The sequence below is a fragment of the Pinus tabuliformis genome, chromosome 8 (assembly GCF_031772625.1).
Source record: "Pinus tabuliformis cultivar Carrire ecotype Pingquan chromosome 8, CPIR1, whole genome shotgun sequence".
Classification (NCBI taxonomy): Eukaryota; Viridiplantae; Streptophyta; class Pinopsida; order Pinales; family Pinaceae; genus Pinus; species Pinus tabuliformis.
In genome coordinates this window covers 483,774,741-483,792,458 of record NC_142294.1, presented here as the reverse complement: position 1 = coordinate 483,792,458, position 17,718 = coordinate 483,774,741, and the positions used below count along the sequence as shown (strand labels likewise).

At 39.1% G+C, this 17,718-nt stretch overlaps 1 protein-coding gene and 1 pseudogene across 1 annotated transcript; both read left to right on the top strand.

The window, feature by feature from the left end:
* The first annotated feature begins 5,815 nt into the window (after positions 1-5,815).
* LOC149236183 (uncharacterized) lies at positions 5,816-9,523 on the top strand. The gene has a single exon (XM_089368799.1). It carries the CDS (start codon positions 5,816-5,818, stop codon positions 9,521-9,523), a length of 3,708 nt encoding a protein of 1,235 aa, XP_089224925.1.
* Positions 9,524-12,409: 2,886 nt separating this feature from the next.
* On the top strand, positions 12,410-14,238 carry LOC149236182 (aspartic proteinase PCS1 pseudogene; annotated as a pseudogene).
* Positions 14,239-17,718: the final 3,480 nt, after the last annotated feature.

Below are 17,718 nucleotides of genomic sequence, written 5' to 3'. Positions count from 1 at the left end.
TCATTTCCTCACGAATTTGATTTGCAATCAAGGAGCTCAATCTGAAGTGCAAAGATCAAGAATAAGGTTAAGAAAGGAAATGAAGAAGGAAGGAAAATCAAAGCTTTTACCTTGTTTTATGTCACACTTGTTAAGTAGTTGTGTTGTTGCAGGGGTCAAAGTTGCAGAACTACTGCAGGTCTGAAATTCTAAAGCTGGGGGGGCAAATTTTGAGATTTGTGTAGATCTTGAAGGAATTGCCTCTTATTGACTTGGTTTGAATTTGACCTAATTGGAAGGTATTTTTGGAGGGTTGACTTGGTGCAGGGAGGAGGCTTTGATCTTATGGTTTGGGTCTTGGTTTTCTCATTTGAAGCAGATTATATAAGAAGAGGAGAATTTTTTGGGTTTCCCCTTGGAGGGGTTTTGCCTTAGCTTGGAGCCTAATTTTTTTATCCATTGTATTTACTACTTTTCTCTTGATAATTGTTTGATGAAAAGATATAATAAATAAACACAAGAAGATAAATAAAATTCATAAGATAAGGAGAACTTGAATTAAGAGTTGCCCTACTGCATTCTCCAACACCTTCAATTTCCCCACTAAGTCATTAATAAAATCCTGTAGATGAGGACCAAGGGCGGTGAAACCACGAAAACCTTCATAAATGTATCACGATGCATCCACATGTGTCGGAAATGAGAGAGATGGTGTGTTCCATTTCTAGAAGGATTTAGATATGATGGTGTTGATTTTGTCAAACAAATCATAGACTCATTAAATTCCCTTTAGAATTCTCTAGAAACATGTGACAAAACAATGAGTAAAGTCTAGTTTTGTTCACACATATGCATGTGATACACTGGCTCAATAATACATCAAGAAGGTCCCTCAATTGTAAAATGGGCTCAAGAAATGGATATGTTGCTCACATATGCTAGATTACAATAATACAATATAAAAATACTCCATATAATGACATAGGATGATGTGGACACCTTGATTATGTGGAGATCACGCTATCAAGATCCCAAGGAAATGTGCATGGATCCCAAGGTATAATGCATGAACTCCATTATGTAGTTTCCCAACTTATCATGATGAGTCAAAATTCCAACAAGTTTTTAGGCACAAAAAAATAAATAATTTAGTTTAATGTAGATAGCCTAAGCTAACCTTACCACATTGCCTAATTCAACCATTGTGGTTCAACCTCATCCCATTAACATGTATATTTTGAGTATAACACAAGGTATCTACTAATTTTCTTGACGAGGAATAGGTAAAGGTGATGTAATTTGTGAAAGGGGACAAGGAAACCTATGAATTAACCTTCAAATTCATGAGGTGATATAGTAGGTCTAACTCTAGTCCAATTAGCCCCTTTTTTTGGCTAGAAGGTTTCAATTTTATATGTTGCAAACCTTTGAGATGGGGGCTTTTTAATCAAATTTTCTACTTCAAACTCCTTTCTCTTCTCTTTTTTGTCATTTTTCTTTAACTTCTAGCATTTTTTCTTATGAATGGCATAAATATCTAGGACTTTTAGGGGCTAGGCATTTTATTAAAGCATTGCATTTTTTTTTCCTTAATCTTTCTTTGCTCTTTTCCTCTCTACATATTTTTTTATCTTTATTTAGCTTCAGTTTTCTTGATTCTTTATTGTTTTCTTCATTTTAGATCTTTATGGTGACATTTGATAAGTTATTCACAAGTAAGGAATGTAATTTTTTATATGGATGAGATGGAAATGTAAGGGAATCTATGGAAAATGTTAAATATGGAGATGATACGATTACATTACCCACCTTGAATCTTGGTAGTACCTAGTGGCCTAGGCTAAGGCACAATTATCTTAAGATAATTAGTTCCCCTTATGATAAATATTTATATATAATGGGTGAATTCATGAAGATGGTTTAAACGTTTGGGCCAAATGCAGTGATGAAATTTCAAAAGTTTACTATTTTATCGAATTGAAGCCCTCATAATTCATATAAGATCTATGAATTTTGATTTGGAGTAAAAAGAAAATTTGTGGAGAATTATGTTGTTTTCGTAATGATAGTTTCTGCAAAAAAAATAGTGTTGTATAATCTTATCAATTTTCCATTAAATGAAATGTGTGTCCTTGCAATTTTCGCACATCTTAATAGGTATGCATGTTCACGTAGCATAACTTAGTCTAAAATGTGTAATTTTTAAAAGATATATATATATATCTATATATATATATATATATATATATATATATATATATATATATATATATATATATATATATATATATATAGATATATATATGAGCATGATCTAGACAAAGAGAACTAAGTTATGCATATTGAAATTTATTTTTTTGTGCAAAATTATATTTTTTATTATTTTTTGAAGTTGGCAAAGTAATATTTAAATTGCACTTTGCAGACACATGTGTTCATGTAAGATTTTTCTCAACTATTTAAATAATTTGAAAAACCAAGAGTATCATTTTGAAGAGGACTCGTAAACGAAGGTAGTGGTATTTTTTAAAATGTTTTCGTTGTGTATATTTTGTGTTATTGATTTTTCATTCAACCCCTTTGAAACTGTCCAAAAAAAATTTGAAGCATCATGTTTAAAATAAATTAGATGAAAAATATCACATGAATTTGAAAATGTCAAACTCATATGCCATTGGATAGAGGATTCCTTCATGAATGCAACATGATCAACTTCACCAGTTAAGGACAAATTCTGCCTTAGGTCAATCAGGCTACAAAATGGTGTTGTAGAGAAATCTGCATAAGGGGGGGGCGGGGGGCTAAAACTCTATTTTTTAGGCTCTCAATAGCTCAATCGAGCACTTAAAATGCTTGATTGAGCATTTAAAGTAAAAATTCAAATAGCTCGATCTAGGGTTTAAGAAGCCCTTAAGCAAGCCCCTGATGTGGTAAAGTAATAGCTCGATCTATCCTATAGCTCAATCTAGCTTTAAGGCCTTATCTAGCTTTAGGTCTCGATCAAGCCCATAGCTCAATCAAGCCACTTTTTTAATTTTGTGCCTAGGTTGTGTTGGTGGGAAATTTAAAAAACATGGCTTGATCATGCCCATTACTCGATAGAGCCACTAGCTCGATTAAGCTCCTAGATAACCTCAGACTACACAAGAGCTCGATCGAGGGTTTGTTTTAATGCTCGATCGAACTATCTTTAATCCTTCAAACAACTTTATCAAGGGCTTAATATTGCTTGATCAAGCACTTAAAATGGTTCAATCAATCTATTTTTTTCACGCAAAATGTGCCCTCACTTGCCAAAAAGTGTAACCCAGCTCCATGCATAGCCCCTAATGTCATAACACACTTATAGATCACTTAAAACTATCAACGGCATCTCAAAGCTTGGAAACAACACATGGAACCATACCAACCGGAAAAATTTATTATAATGTCTAATAATAACTTCCCTTAAACAAGAGACCCTACTCAAACACTACCTGAAAAATGAAAAAAATCTTGTAGCACAAAAAGATATCACATTCTGAGCTGAAATGACTTTGCGAACGGAGGAAGATGAGCAGAGAAGCAGGGTATAGCGGCTCGGGTTTGCTGCAGACCTGCAACGGCAGGCGGACTGCAGGGGCAGTTGCCCACCCCAAGGCGGCAGCGCTGCGCAGCACGATCACAGAACGTTGGCAGCAGAGGAAATGAACCCCCGCCAGGGGGCAGAATGGGACTCCTCAAACGATGAAAGGCAGCCCGAAAAGCAATCCGATTCTGGGCAGGAACAGAGAATAAATGAAAACGAAAATGAAGGTACGCCGGACAAGCAGACAGATCAGGCTCAGCTAGAGGATCAGAGAGTGAGATCATCTACATGCAAGTCTGTTGCTAAGCATACGCCAACAGTGGAGTTCCCCAGTCACAGGATCAATGCAAGAATCCAATATATGAAGGATCACGCCCTCATTGGCAAATTTATAGGCATTTGGCCAAATGAGAGAGCCCTGAGGACATGGATTAACATCAAATGGCACCTGAAAGGGCATATATCCCTGCATTTAGGCCCAAAAGGTTTCTTTACAACAGTTTTCAACTGCTTAGAGGACAGAAACAGAGTCTTTGAGAATGGACCTTATTTCTTTAACTCAGCGGGTCTATTCCTTAGAGAATGGGTAGCAAAGTTTAACCCAGACAAGGAGGATCTGAGCTGGGCACCATTTTGGATCAGGTTATACTCATTGCCATGGGAATACTGGGAAGAAGAATCGCTTAAGGAGATTGGGAAGGTTCTGGGGGATTTTGTCAAGGTTGCAGAAGAAACGAAAATGAAGAAGTATACCTCATATGCCCGGATCTGCGTCTACATGGACCTAAAGGAACCCCTGCCTGATAAGGTAAAACTTACTCATGAGGATGAAGAATGGATCCAGTTAATAGACTATGAACATGTTCCCTTTAGGTGTAGAAGATGCCATGCCTTAGGGCACCTGTTCCGAGATTGCCCGTTAAATAATAAGCCCACGGAACAAGATCAGGACAAGCAATCGACCGAGGGGTTCACCAGAGTAGCGAACCGCAGAAGAGGAAATAAGAAACAGCCGTCTCAGAACAGGCAGGTCACGAAGGATCCTACAAAGCCTTCAACGAGTAATAGCTTTGCTGCTTTAGCTGAGGAAGAGCAACCAGTCCAAAATCCTATGTCATCTGAGCGTATATCAAATCCGAACATGTCGGAGGATCCCAAAGAGTCATCGAAAGGAAAAAGTGAGGTACAGGACAGTAACATCCAAAGCACCAAAATGAAAAGCTGGAGCCAACCAGAGATGGAGATAGACACAACGGATCCAGGTTCAGTACAAGCACGGGAAGAAGAAGCAAGCCATCAAGAAGTCAAAAATATGGATGAGGATACAGAAACATTTGATATAGGAGAACTGGACATTCTTGGTTTGGAGGCCGCGTGTAAAACTAAGAATTTCGACAAGATAACTACAGCACAAGTGGACAAACTGGCGGCGGTTTTGCATAAAGCCCAGAAGAAATATTCACTAGGGGTGCAAACAGGTAGCCAATGGGATGGGACGTTTATTTCAAAAGACAACAAAAAGCGTGGAAGAAAGTCTGCTCTGGAGAGAACCATCAAGGTTGGAGAAGTCCTTGTCGATTCAGGCAGATACGCCCAGCTTACCAGGTATTTTAACATCCACCCCAAACATTCCCAATGAAATTGATATCATGGAACATTCGAGGGCTTAACGGCCAGAAGAAAGGTAGACTTCTCAAAAACATGATAATGGAGGAAAAACCAGCAATTCTTTTCCTACAAGAGACAAAATGTAAACAAGTAGTTCTAGAAAAAGTAGCAGCTAAGGAGTGGCCGACGGGGCAATTCACAGCAGTGGAAGCACAGAGCGCTTCAGGAGGTTTGGCAATCCTCTGGGACGCAAGGGTGATACAGCTGGACAATATTCATGCAAATAGAAACTTCATTCAAGCCAAGTTTCATCTGCAAGGCACAAATATTGCTGGGCATATTACAAATGTATACTTCCCACAAGAAACCCAACAAAAAGCTGATATTTTGGATGCATTAACACAACTTAATGTAAACAGAATGTACCCGCTATGGATCTCAGGTGGAGATTATAATATGATTGCAAATCTGGAGGAAAAGAGAGGAGGACGTTGTAGAATAAACAGAGATGGTACTCTACTTAAAGATTTCATTCAAGACAATTGGATGATTGATCTTCCTACAGAAAATGGCATATATACCTGGGACAACAAGAGGACGGAACCGATGCAGGTGGCTTCGTGACTGGATCGATTCCTAATCTCTGATAATGCAGTGTACATGGGTGGAGAATTTACAGCCTCAATCCTACCGTATTCAGGATCGGACCACTGGCCCATTGCCTTAAACTGGAGTAGACCAGGCCAAAGTTTAAGGAGGCCATTCAGATTTGAAGCTTTCTGGTTAACACATCCGGACTTCCATGAATTCATAAAGACAACCTGGGCAAGCTTTAGAGCAACGGAGGGGACAAGAATGGCCTTATTTCAAAAGAAGCTGAAGTATCTCAAAGAGGAAATAAAACGTTGGAATAAATCTACATTTGGAAATATCTTCAAATCAAAAGAAATCCTACTTCAAAAAATGAAGGATACCCAACAAAGAATCATTTCTCATGGCCGATCCGAGGAATTGACTCTACAAGAACAAGTAATTGAAAAGCAAATTCTAGAAAGAGAGCTGCAAGAAGAGACACTGTGGAGGCAGAAGTCAAGGATTAGGTGGCTGAAGGAAGGTGAAAAGAATACAAAATTCTTTCACAAAACAACAGTCCAAAGGCGTATGATCAACCAAATATCCTCTGTAACTAATGAGCAAGGAATCAAAATCGAAGATCATGAAGGAATTGAAAAGGAGTTTGTGAACTACTTCAAACAGATGACTCAAGAACCCAATATTAACAGATCCGCAGCCATTGAGAACATCACCAGGCACATACCAAGAATAGTCACGGAAGATCAGAATACTCTGCTTCTTAAACCGATCAGTCTCCAAGAGGTAGAAACAGCAGTGAACCAATTAAAGGCAGGGAAAGCTCCCGGTCCAGATGGATTTACGTTGAACTTCTTTCAGCATTTTTGGGAACTAATAAAATGGGAAGTATGGCAGGTCGTGGAGGAATCCAGGACTCTCAGATGGATGTATCCAACCATGAATGCCACCTTTCTAGCTTTAATTCCAAAGTCTACGGAATCAAGCACTCGAGATAAGTATCGACCCATTGCTTTATGTAATATCATTTATAAAATTGTCTCAAAGGTTATTGCTCTTAGGCTGAAGCCCTTGCTGCCCCTCATCATTTCTCTTGAGCAATCCGGGTATGTTGAAGGGCGTCAAATAACTGATGGGATTATCCTTACCCATGAAATATTGCATTCTCTCAAACAATTAAAAAAGTCAGGGATGCTCCTAAAAATCGATCTTTCAAAAGCATTCGATTGTATTAGCTGGAATTATTTGCAAAAAACCCTCCTGGCTTTTGGATTCACTCCCCCTTGGGTCAGATGGGTAAGTAGTATCATCTCTTCTTCATTCTTCTCTATCCTCATCAATGGGATTCCTTCTACCACCTTTCGTCCTTCTCAGGGCATTAGGCAGGGAGATCCCTTGTCCCCCTTTTTGTTTGTAATTCTGGCTGAAGGTTTGGGGCGAAGTATAAAAGCAGCCATTCAAGAGCATAAGCTCAAGGGTATAGCCGTCCACCATCTCCCTGTTGTCTCTCATCAACAATTTGTTGATGATAATATGTTATTCGGCCACTCCTCTGTTCAAGAAGCCCGCATTTTCAAATCCATTTTGGACTCTTTCTCAAAAGCATCTGGAGCCCTCATAAATAATGCAAAATCCCAAGTATTCTTCTTTAATACCCCTCCCTATACCCAAAGAGCCATAGTGCGTATTCTTGGCTTTTCCAAGGCTTCTCTGCCCTCCTCCTATCTAGGCGCTCCTCTTATCGCATCAGCCCTCAAGCATTCATCGTGGACAATCCTGCTTGAAAAACTTGAAGCCAAATTACTCCTTTGGACCTACAGATCGCTCAATATGGCCAGTAGGATTGTACTTATCAAGTCAGTTCTGCAATCTATGCCATTGTATTTATTTTCCATTTTAGCAGCGCCAAAATGGGTTCTTAAGGCAATTAAAAAATTACAGAGGAATTTCCTATGGGGCAGCTCTGGCCCAAACAGAAAATGGGCTCTCCTTCGTTGGGAAAAGGTTTGTCTTCCGAGGCTGGCAGGAGGATTAGGACTCAGAGATCCAGAACTAAGCAATATGACCATGGGGGCGAAAATATGGTGGCGGTGGCTTTCAAACTGCAATACCCCCTGGGCGTGTCTCTGGACAGCAAAATACTCAAGGAACTTACCCTTAGAAGAAAGGATAAGAATGTCAGAAACAAGTAAAGGATCGTTAATATGGAACTCGGCTATTCAGCATAGAGACCTTATCCAAAAACATAGCTTTTGGGAGGTGAAGGATGGTCAAACTGGCAGGTTCTGGGAAGACTCCTGGCAGCAGCTACCAAATCTTAAGGAGTGTATGCATACAATTCAGGATTGGGAGATCACCCCGCAGGAGAAAATAAGCAATTGCTGGAAAGAACAAAGTAATCAAGAGCAGAGAGAGTGGAAAGAAACCAGCCTTATTCTTCCACGTAGCTCAAATCACAACCAACTCACTCTCAATACCGAGTTAAATAAACGCAGGATATTAAAGCAAGCAGGCATGGACACATTGAGATGGGGTTATGAAGAGAAGGGTACATTTAGCACAAAGGAGGCCTACAGGATCATCATAAAAGACAGAATGGTCAAAGATCAGATATGGAGAAAAATATGGAAACCCCCAATATGGCCGAAGGTATCCACCTTTCTCTGGCTCCTTTCATATAATAGAATACTAACCTGGGATAATCTCAGAAGAAGGGGATTCTTCGGTCCTTCCATATGCCTTATATGTAATCAGGAAGAAGAAACCGCCTTACACCTAATGCAGACGTGCCAAATGAGCAGAAAGATCTGGGAAAAGGTGGCATTTCGATGTCAAAAGGAAGGTAGAGTTCTGGGGGATATCAAAAATACAATAAGTCAATGGCCTCAATCACCATACGAGTGCAAAATTCTAAACATCCTTTGGCAAACTATACCGGGTTTCGTGATGTGGAATATCTGGAAGGAAAGGAACAGGAGGATCTTCAAAGGTCAAACAATGACACTGGAGCAGGTATGGAAAGGAATTCATAACAATATCAGAGAAACTCTCACCACAAAGAAATGGTCCCAAGATGACTACCCAAAGCAATCTCAGGAACTGGCTATCTGGAACAACTGGCAGATAACGATACAAGATCAGATTCCTGTCAAGGATAGCTCAGCAAAGCACCAAACTGATTCAGTAAAGTGGAAGCCACCTCCCATCAATGTGTTCCATCTGAACTTCGATGGCGCATCGAAAGGTAATCCGGGTCAGACAGGTTATGGTGGCATTATCAGAGACCATAAGGGTAAATCCCTTCTCATCTATCATGGTACTATTGGGTGGAATACTAACAATGCGGCGGAACTGGAGGCTTTATGGAAAGGTCTTACTCTGGCGCAGCAGGGTAATTATCTCCCACTGATAGTGGAAGGGGACTCCCAACTCCTAATAAACATGGCCTTAAAACTCCAACAGGGCTCCCAAGTTCATAAAATTAGCAGTAGCTGGCGTTTGGCATCTAGACTGGAACAAATTCAACATTGGTTGCAAGAGAACAAAGCAGTCTCATTCCAACACATAAAGAGGGATGGGAATAAGCCAGCTGATTTCCTTGCTAATCTGGGAGTGGAAAGCGAAAACGACCTTTCAGTTGGCCCTCTATATGATATACTGTCGACAGATCAGCTATCCACCTTCCAAGCACTGTTAGACAGAGATTTGCAACTACAAGATGATTCTCACCCGGATGCGGGTGGCAATATGTTTACCAGCAATGGGCAGCTGGCATGACTTTGAAACCTGGCAGGACGACCACACCAGGTGGCTCTGCCATACTTTAATGCCATTAAAGGCCGAGGTGAAGATTATGCAGAGAGGAGATGGCTTCGAGCGAGTGAACTTAACGGTTCTGTACGCAAGGTTGTTGGGTTTCGTAATGGAGGCCTCCAGAGAGTTCAGCATAGGGAACTACATAAATGCGCATCTGTGCCAGAATGAGAATGTCTGTGGTATTTTCATGCTCTGCTCTGAGCAAAGAGGAGAGGGTGCGATTTCTGGAGTTGTGAGTGGAGGCAGAGGCCACACCTCTGCTCAGGGGGCGCTCTATCGCTCTAAGCCAAGAACTCATAACCGGGTTCAGCTTTCAAATAGTGTGGTTCGGGGAGCTCAAGTTCTGTGTGGGGAAATTCGGTTTCACATCGTCAATCGCCCTCACGTTTCAAGGTTCATGGCGCCGCGACAGCGTGGAGTCCCGCGTAGAGGTGGTGTCTGGGGTATTAGCAGAAGGGAGGAGGTCCAGGCAAGGGAAATTCCACCATTGGCTATGGTTGCGCCTCCGTCTTCTCCGTCAGAGGAATCGGACGAGCAAGATAGTCAAATGCATACCTCTAGTTTCACTTTCAGATGCTGGAAAAAGAGATCGAAGGTGTCTTTGCTAATCACTGTTATTGCGACTGAGGAAGATGATGAAGATTCAGATAGCCAGGAGGAAGATGCTGGGGAGCTGGCTCAGGCTGGCATTACTCAAGAGAGGGCGGAAATTGGTAATGATAATCCTCCTCCAGGCGTAGTCAACCCTGAGGAGCATGCTCGTGTTCTGGGGCCGCTTCAACCGCCAGCATTCCCGTCGGGTTCCCGTCAGCCAGTGAACGAAGATGAAAATACACCAGAATTTGACAACAAAGCATAAGGTGAGCCTTCGAAGGCTAAATTTGCTGTTTTTGTTGCTGCACAGTGATTTGGTTTTGGAGTTTTGGAGGGGTCTCTTTCTTTCCGAGATGCCCAGTTTTTGCTTTAAGGGTAGCGGTATGCCCAGATTTCGCAGTGATTCCAGATCTCTGGAATCCCCTGTCATCCTACCCTCTAATGCCACAATGAATTCAACAGCAAGGTGCGAGAGGCATGCAAAGGCTCTTTGGTTCTACGATTATGCTGTTGTTGTTCTTTTTGGAGGAATTTCTCTTGTAAGTCAGAGGACTAAATGTTGCTGTTTTGTCCATGCTCATTTCTATTGCATCTATCTTTGTAAATCAGATAGCCTTGTGCACCTGTACTGCTTTTCAGATGGAGGGTGAAGTTATTCATCCTCAGAGGCCTGTTCCTCTCTCTGTAAATATTTTCTTTTTCTTAATATATTAGCTCAGTCTTTACGTAGAAAAAAAAAAAAAGATATCACATTCTTTATTTAAATCAAGTGAATCCAAATAAATAATATCCATATAAAAAGCCAATACTCATTCAATATATAAATAATTTTTTTTCCATATATATTTAATAAATATATATGAATTACTTTAAATAAAAATATTAAAAATAACACTAAATTTATGAATGAAAATGTATCCTAAAATTTTCATAATTATAAAAAAACATTTAAAAAAACATAATTATCAATCATAAAATAGCATAATGCATTGGCAAGAAACTCTTTAATAAAAAAGATATACCCACATATGAATACACTAATAATAATAAAACAGGGGACAACAAAGCAAAGTCATGAATGGATGAATGGAAAAAAAATAAAAACTAAATAGTGTACTTTATATATGAAATTTATAGATCTAAAATTATTATAATCTAACTTTCAATTTTATCATTATTAGCACATAAAAATACTGATGGTCTCATCTAACATATAGATATTTGAATCCATATGTATATTTCTTTCCAACTACCTTGCCAGGATTTTCAAACAAACTAAAACAAAACTATGATATCATTTTGACTAAAAGGTAATTTAAGGTAATTTAAATTTTATAGAAATATGATATCAATATTTGCGAGAGGTAAACTTATTACATATAAAGAAAATCAAGAAATATCAAGATGCAAACAATATTTTTTTATGGTTTTACTCTATTTTTTTATCACCCAAACAAAAACATCTGATAATATTTATTTCATTTTTATTTAGATGGTTTGAATACCTAAATTGGTTTATTTCATTTGTATTAAATTTTATTTTTATTAAACACAAATTTTAGGGTTTTATTATAGTTTTTTATCACTCAAACAAAAACTTTTGATACTTAAACTCAAATGGAATTATTTCATACAAAACTTCTGATACTTGAACTCAAATGGAATTATTTCATTTTTATTTAAACAGCTGGATACTTTAACCCAAATTTGTTTATTAAAATTTTATTTTTATTCAGACATTTTGATACTTAAACCCAAATATACTTATTAAATTATATTTTTATTAAACACAAATCCTATAGCTTTAGGATATATTTTTTCTCACCCAAACGAAAACTTCTGATACTTAAACTCAAATGGAATTATTTCATTTTAAAATTAGTCAGATACCTTAACCCAAATGTGTTTATTAAATTTTATTTTTATTTAGCCATTTTGATACTAAACCCAAACATACTTATTTTATTTTATTTTTATTATTTTTTAATCTGTATTTGGTTGTGGAAACCACGTTTGCAGTAGGTGCAGGCATTTGAGGAATGAATGGATGTAATGTCTAACCACCCAAATTCCTTAATTATGAAGGTGGGTATGGCTTTGAGCTTTTTCACCTTCAAATCTAATCTGAACACGAAGCAAAGCAAAGAAGAGGGAGACATCCATAACCTCTGGTGCAAGTATTCAAAGTCAAAAGAAAGAAAATTGAGAGCATATGTGACAAATTAGTTGGAATCAATCGAGATATATATATATAATTTCAAGGACTGGACTGCGCTGCACTGCACTGCATTGCCTGCGTTGCTTATGTCTCTGTTATCAAAATCTCACAAAGTGTCATTGTTTTGCTGTGTTGTTCCTGATTGCATTCCCTACAATGGGATACGTAAATTCCCATGGTTTCATGTGGGTTTCCATTGCCCTGATCCTCTGCTTCACTGCTGCAAACCCAAGTCCAAGAGTGCTAAATCCCATGGAAGTTTTTCTTGATTCAGAAAGCTTCAATTCCAGCAGTGAACATGGTGTTCTCTTGCCTCTGTATACCAAGGTTCTCTCTTCTGTTCCCATATCATTGAGGGGTGCCTTTCCTTATAAAGTGTCCAGCAGAGTTCCCCTGCAAGTCAATAGCCTGAATTTGGTTGTGCAGGTAACCATGGGCAACCCACCTCAGAAGCAAGAAATGGTGGTCGATACAGGCAGCGAGCTGTCATGGCTGGAATGCAATCCCTTATCAGCTCCTGGTTCCACTTTCAACCCCCTTCTGTCCACCACCTACCGACCTATCCCCTGCAGCTCAACCGTCTGCACAAAAGAGACCAACAATTTTCCAGTCCCCACAGTCTGTAACAGCAACCGCCTCTGCCAATACTCTTACTCTTATGCCGACGGGACCTTCGCAGACGGAGTCCTCGGTTCCGATACTGTGAACCTCAGTCCAATCCATGGCTCCCCTGTTTTGAAAATTCCCAATTTCGTCTTCGGGTGCGTGCCATTACCGGTACCCGACACCCGGGTCTCATGGGTTTGAGCCAAGGCTCTCTGTCATTCATTTCCCAAATGCAACACAACACGAACCCGGGTCGCAAATTCTCCTACTGTATTCCAGACCATGTTCTTTACCCACAATCCGCAGGCATTCTCCTGTTCGGAGACTCCCCATTTTCCAAATATCTCCATTACACTCCCCTGTATACCCAATCCATTCCTCTGCCCTATTTCAACAGAGTGGCCTACACTGTCAGGCTCTACGACATCAAGGTTGGATGTTGGTTGCTCTCAATCCCACCAACTATCTTCTTGCCAGACAACACAGGTGTCGGAAGACCATGGTGGACTTTGGCACACAGTTTAGTTTTCTTTTGGGCGCTTACACACCCCTCAGGTAGGCATTTCTTGCGCATAACCGAGGGACCCCAAATCCAGTTCAGCTGAATTTTCTGAAATTTCGAGGACCCATGGATCTCTGCTTCGCTCATCCTGCGGGTGTGCCATTTCCACAGATTACACCTGTGATTCTGCTCTTTGATTCCGCCCTTCTTAGGCTTGAAAGCCACCAGGTACTGTATCCAGTGCCAAAGGAGATTGCAGGTGTGCAGAATAACAGAACAATTTACTGCTTCACATTTGGGAACTCTGACTCTGTGCCCATGTATCTGAATATCATTGGCAATTACCACCAGCAGAATCTGTGGATAGAATATGATCTCCAGAACTCTCGCATTGGATTTGCCAGGGCTGTCTGCAACATCAATTGATCAACTAAATATTGTTTAGCACTCATGGTCACATTGCATAGGAAAATGGCTGAATGCAGAAATCAGATGGCCAGGCAATTTATACCATTGGCAATTGTATAGGAAATGAGACGGGGAAGCAATCTGTCTTATAGCTTATTTGTCCTATAAAAAATAGGAAATAGCTGAATGCAGAAATCAGATGGCCAGGCAGTCTGTCCATAGACTATCTGCTGAATGCAGAAATCAGATGGCCAGGCAGTCTGTCCATAGACTATCTTCATCCAGGTTAAAATATCTCTTCTTCTTCTTATGTTAATTGCTATTGGATTCTGTCCATGTTTATTATCACATTGCTTTTTTTTCCAATGCTGAATAAATATTAGATTAGATTTGGTTACTCTGTAATTTTCATTCTCTATGGATCTCCTTCTCTGCATAAATCAGTCCTGCCTCTGAAATTTTGATGTTTGATATTGATTTACAAGTAATCTCACTGATACTCATTTGTCAAACCTTATTATTGCATGTGGGACTAATCATGGCAGTGGCAACCAGATCTAAAACAATAATGTCGTTTTTTGTGTTAGCGTTTGTCAACAAACGCGCTGCGCTCACAAGTCTCCCAGGCACTTTTCAATGGACGGAAGACTGTGTACGTATCGTAAGGACAAATCGAAAGTCGAAAATTGTGCTTTGGATTAGAATCTAGGCTTTTGTACTTCGCTAAAACACTTAGCTCAAAATGGACTGATATAAGAAAAAGACAAAGGATAAAGTTGGACATGCAATTTATAAAAATTAAATATAAGTCAATTTGAATTTCAAAAAATTATTAAAAATGATTTTCGAAGTATAGATTAATTAATAAATTAAATTATTTTTTTCCTAAAATTTGATGGTATAATTTTAAATGATATTATGATTTTTTATTATTTAAAATGTGTTTTTAAGAGCCCCCAGGGATAGCTCAAATGGTTGAGTTCCCGTTGTTAAAGCACTTTCCCAGTTTGGGAGGTCACGGGGTCAAATCTTCTCGATGCCCTCGGGGTTAGGCCTGTTAAGATTGGCCGACCGGCAGATCCCTTCGGGTGGATCTGCCCCGATATTTTCCCGTGGATGTAGTGGCCACTCAGTGACCGTGAACCACAACTTAAAAAAAAATAAAAATAAAAATGTGTTTTTGAATGTATAAATAGATTTAGTGCCACGAAAAATTCCTAGCACATTTAAATTTGGGAGATTAAACCACTTAAATTTAGGATTATCTACTAGCCTATATCCATCTTAATTCTGGATCTAGCGGAGAGGGATCAAATCTACTTTGAGAGATTTGAGCCCTCTTGGCACGCGGAGAGGGATCAAATCTACTTTGAGAGATTTGAGCCCTCTTAGCACTTGATAGATTCATAGTTAAGATGGATCTAGGTTGGTTTCGGTAGTGTGTAGCCAAGAAAAACCTATCCAACATATGATTACTTTTATCAACAATATATAAATACATCTTATATTAATATAATCATTTTAAATATGCTAATATGTCTGGCATTTATTTGGTCATTTTAATTTTAGATTTTATTTCAGCTTATTGAGATGATAAATATTTTGTTTATGAGACAAGTTTTTCGGCATAAATCACATAATAGAACATTTGTCGACGCGTTTCGAACCAACGAGTGTGGTTCATCATCAGGACAAGTTGAAGAACTAGATCATGGTTGCATATTTAAATAGGGAGAGCGGATCGTCCAACGACTATGTTTGATGAATATTGTTAATAACTTTAATGATGAAAGATGATGAAATAAAAATTTTGAATGCAAAGTGACAATGTAATAATGTTCAATGATAGAAAATGTGAATAATAAGAATGTAGCCAATTACAAATAGTCTTCATTGTGATTAGTGTCAAACTATTTTTTTCTACTATTCTTATTGTCCCCCTTGTTAGTTTTGTCATCTTTTCATATCGATCATATGAAAAGGACAGTTGAAATCGTAAGTCATTTAAATTGTTAGCTCGAGTTGTTGTAGTAAACACCATTCCTTGTCTCTCTTGCTCTCTAATATTAATAGGTTGAACTACTATAATACAAAAATCAATCAGTACATAGTCAATATTTTTTTGTGCTTACACTAAATCAATGCACATTGTTAATCCAATCACTTTAAAATTAATGTACTCATACATCCAATTACATCAAATTGGAAATCAACATCTACACTGAAATCAATGCATGTAATGCAAGTAACCAAATAAGATTAGAAAACAACATCTCCACTGAAACTAATGCTTCTAATGCAAGTAATCAAATAGGATTAGAAATCAACATCTACACTCAAATCAATGCATCTAGTGCAAGTAAGCGAATAAGATTAGAAATCAACATCTACACTAAACTAAATGCATCTAGTGCAAGCAATCAAATATAATTAGAATTCAACATCCACGTGGAAATTAATGCGTGGAATTAATACATATAGCGCAAACAATCAAATAGGATTAGAAATCACCATTTACACTGAAATCAATGCATTTAGTGCAAGCAATCAAATAGGATTAGAAATCATCTATATTGAAATCAATGCATCTAGTGCAAGAAATCAAATATAATTAGAAATCAACATATACACCAAAATCAATGCATCTAGTGCAAGCAATCAAATAGGATTAGAAATCAATCTCTACACTAAAATCAATGCATCTAGTGCAAAAAAAATTCTTCCCTCTCCCCCCCCTCCATCTATATCTATATCTCCCTTCATCTCATTCTTTGTCTCTCTATCTCACCCCCCAAACACACACGCTCTCTCACTCCATATCTATCAATCACTTTGTCCCTCCCTCCCCCTCTTCTTTCCTCTATTCACCTTCCATCTATATCTCTATCTCCCTCTGTCTCTCTATATCACCCCTAAACATACACTCTTTTTCTCCAATCTCTCTCTCTCTCTCTCTCTCTTCCCTCTTGTTGCCTTCTCTCCCTCTCTCTCCATCTTCCTTAACACTCTCTCCACTTTTCTCTCTCTATGTCTTTATTCTTACCTCCCTCTTTCTCCCCCTCCAACTCCATCTTCGTTTCCCTCCCTCTCCATTCTCTCACATCCTCTCTCTCCCTTTCTCTCCCACCTCTCTCTCTTTCTCTTCACCCTCCAACTCTGTTACTATATCCCTCTCTCTCTCCTTTTCTCCCCCCTTCTCTCCATCTATCCTTCTTTGTCTCTTTATCTCACTCCCAAACATACACACTCTCTTTCCATCTCTCCCTTGTCACTCCCTCTCTCTCTCCACTTCTCACTCTCTATATATTTATTCTTCCCTCCCTCTCTCCCCCTCCAACTCCTCTCTATCCCTCCCTCTCTCCCCCTCCAACTCCTTCTCTCTATCCTTTCCTCTCTCGTCCTATCTCCTTCCCACTCTCCTCTCTCTCAAGTCCTCTCTCTCGTCCTTCATCTCTCTCCCTTTCTCTCCTACCTCCTTCTCTCTTCCCCCATCTCTCTCTCTCTCTCTTTGTCATCCAATCCTATCTCTCTCTCTCTTTTCCATCCAATCCTCTCTCTTCCCCCATCCCTCGTTCTCTCTCCAACAATGTTACTATTTCCATCCCTTTCTCCTTCTCTCTCCTTCTCTCTGTCTCTCCTTCTTTGTCTCTTTATCTCACCCCTAAACATACACACTCTCTCTCCATCTCTCCCTTGTCACTCCCTCTCTCTCTCTCCACTTCTCACTCTCTATTTCTTTCTTCTTCCCTCCCTCTCTCCCCTTCCAACTCCAGCTCCATCTCTCTATCCATCCCTCTTTCCTCCTCTCTCTCAAGTCCTTTCTCTCAT

Coding starts and splice junctions, on each gene's coding strand:
- LOC149236183 (XM_089368799.1), top strand. CDS start 5,816: ATGGGTGGAGAATTTACAGCCTCAATCCTACCGTATTCAGGATCGGAC.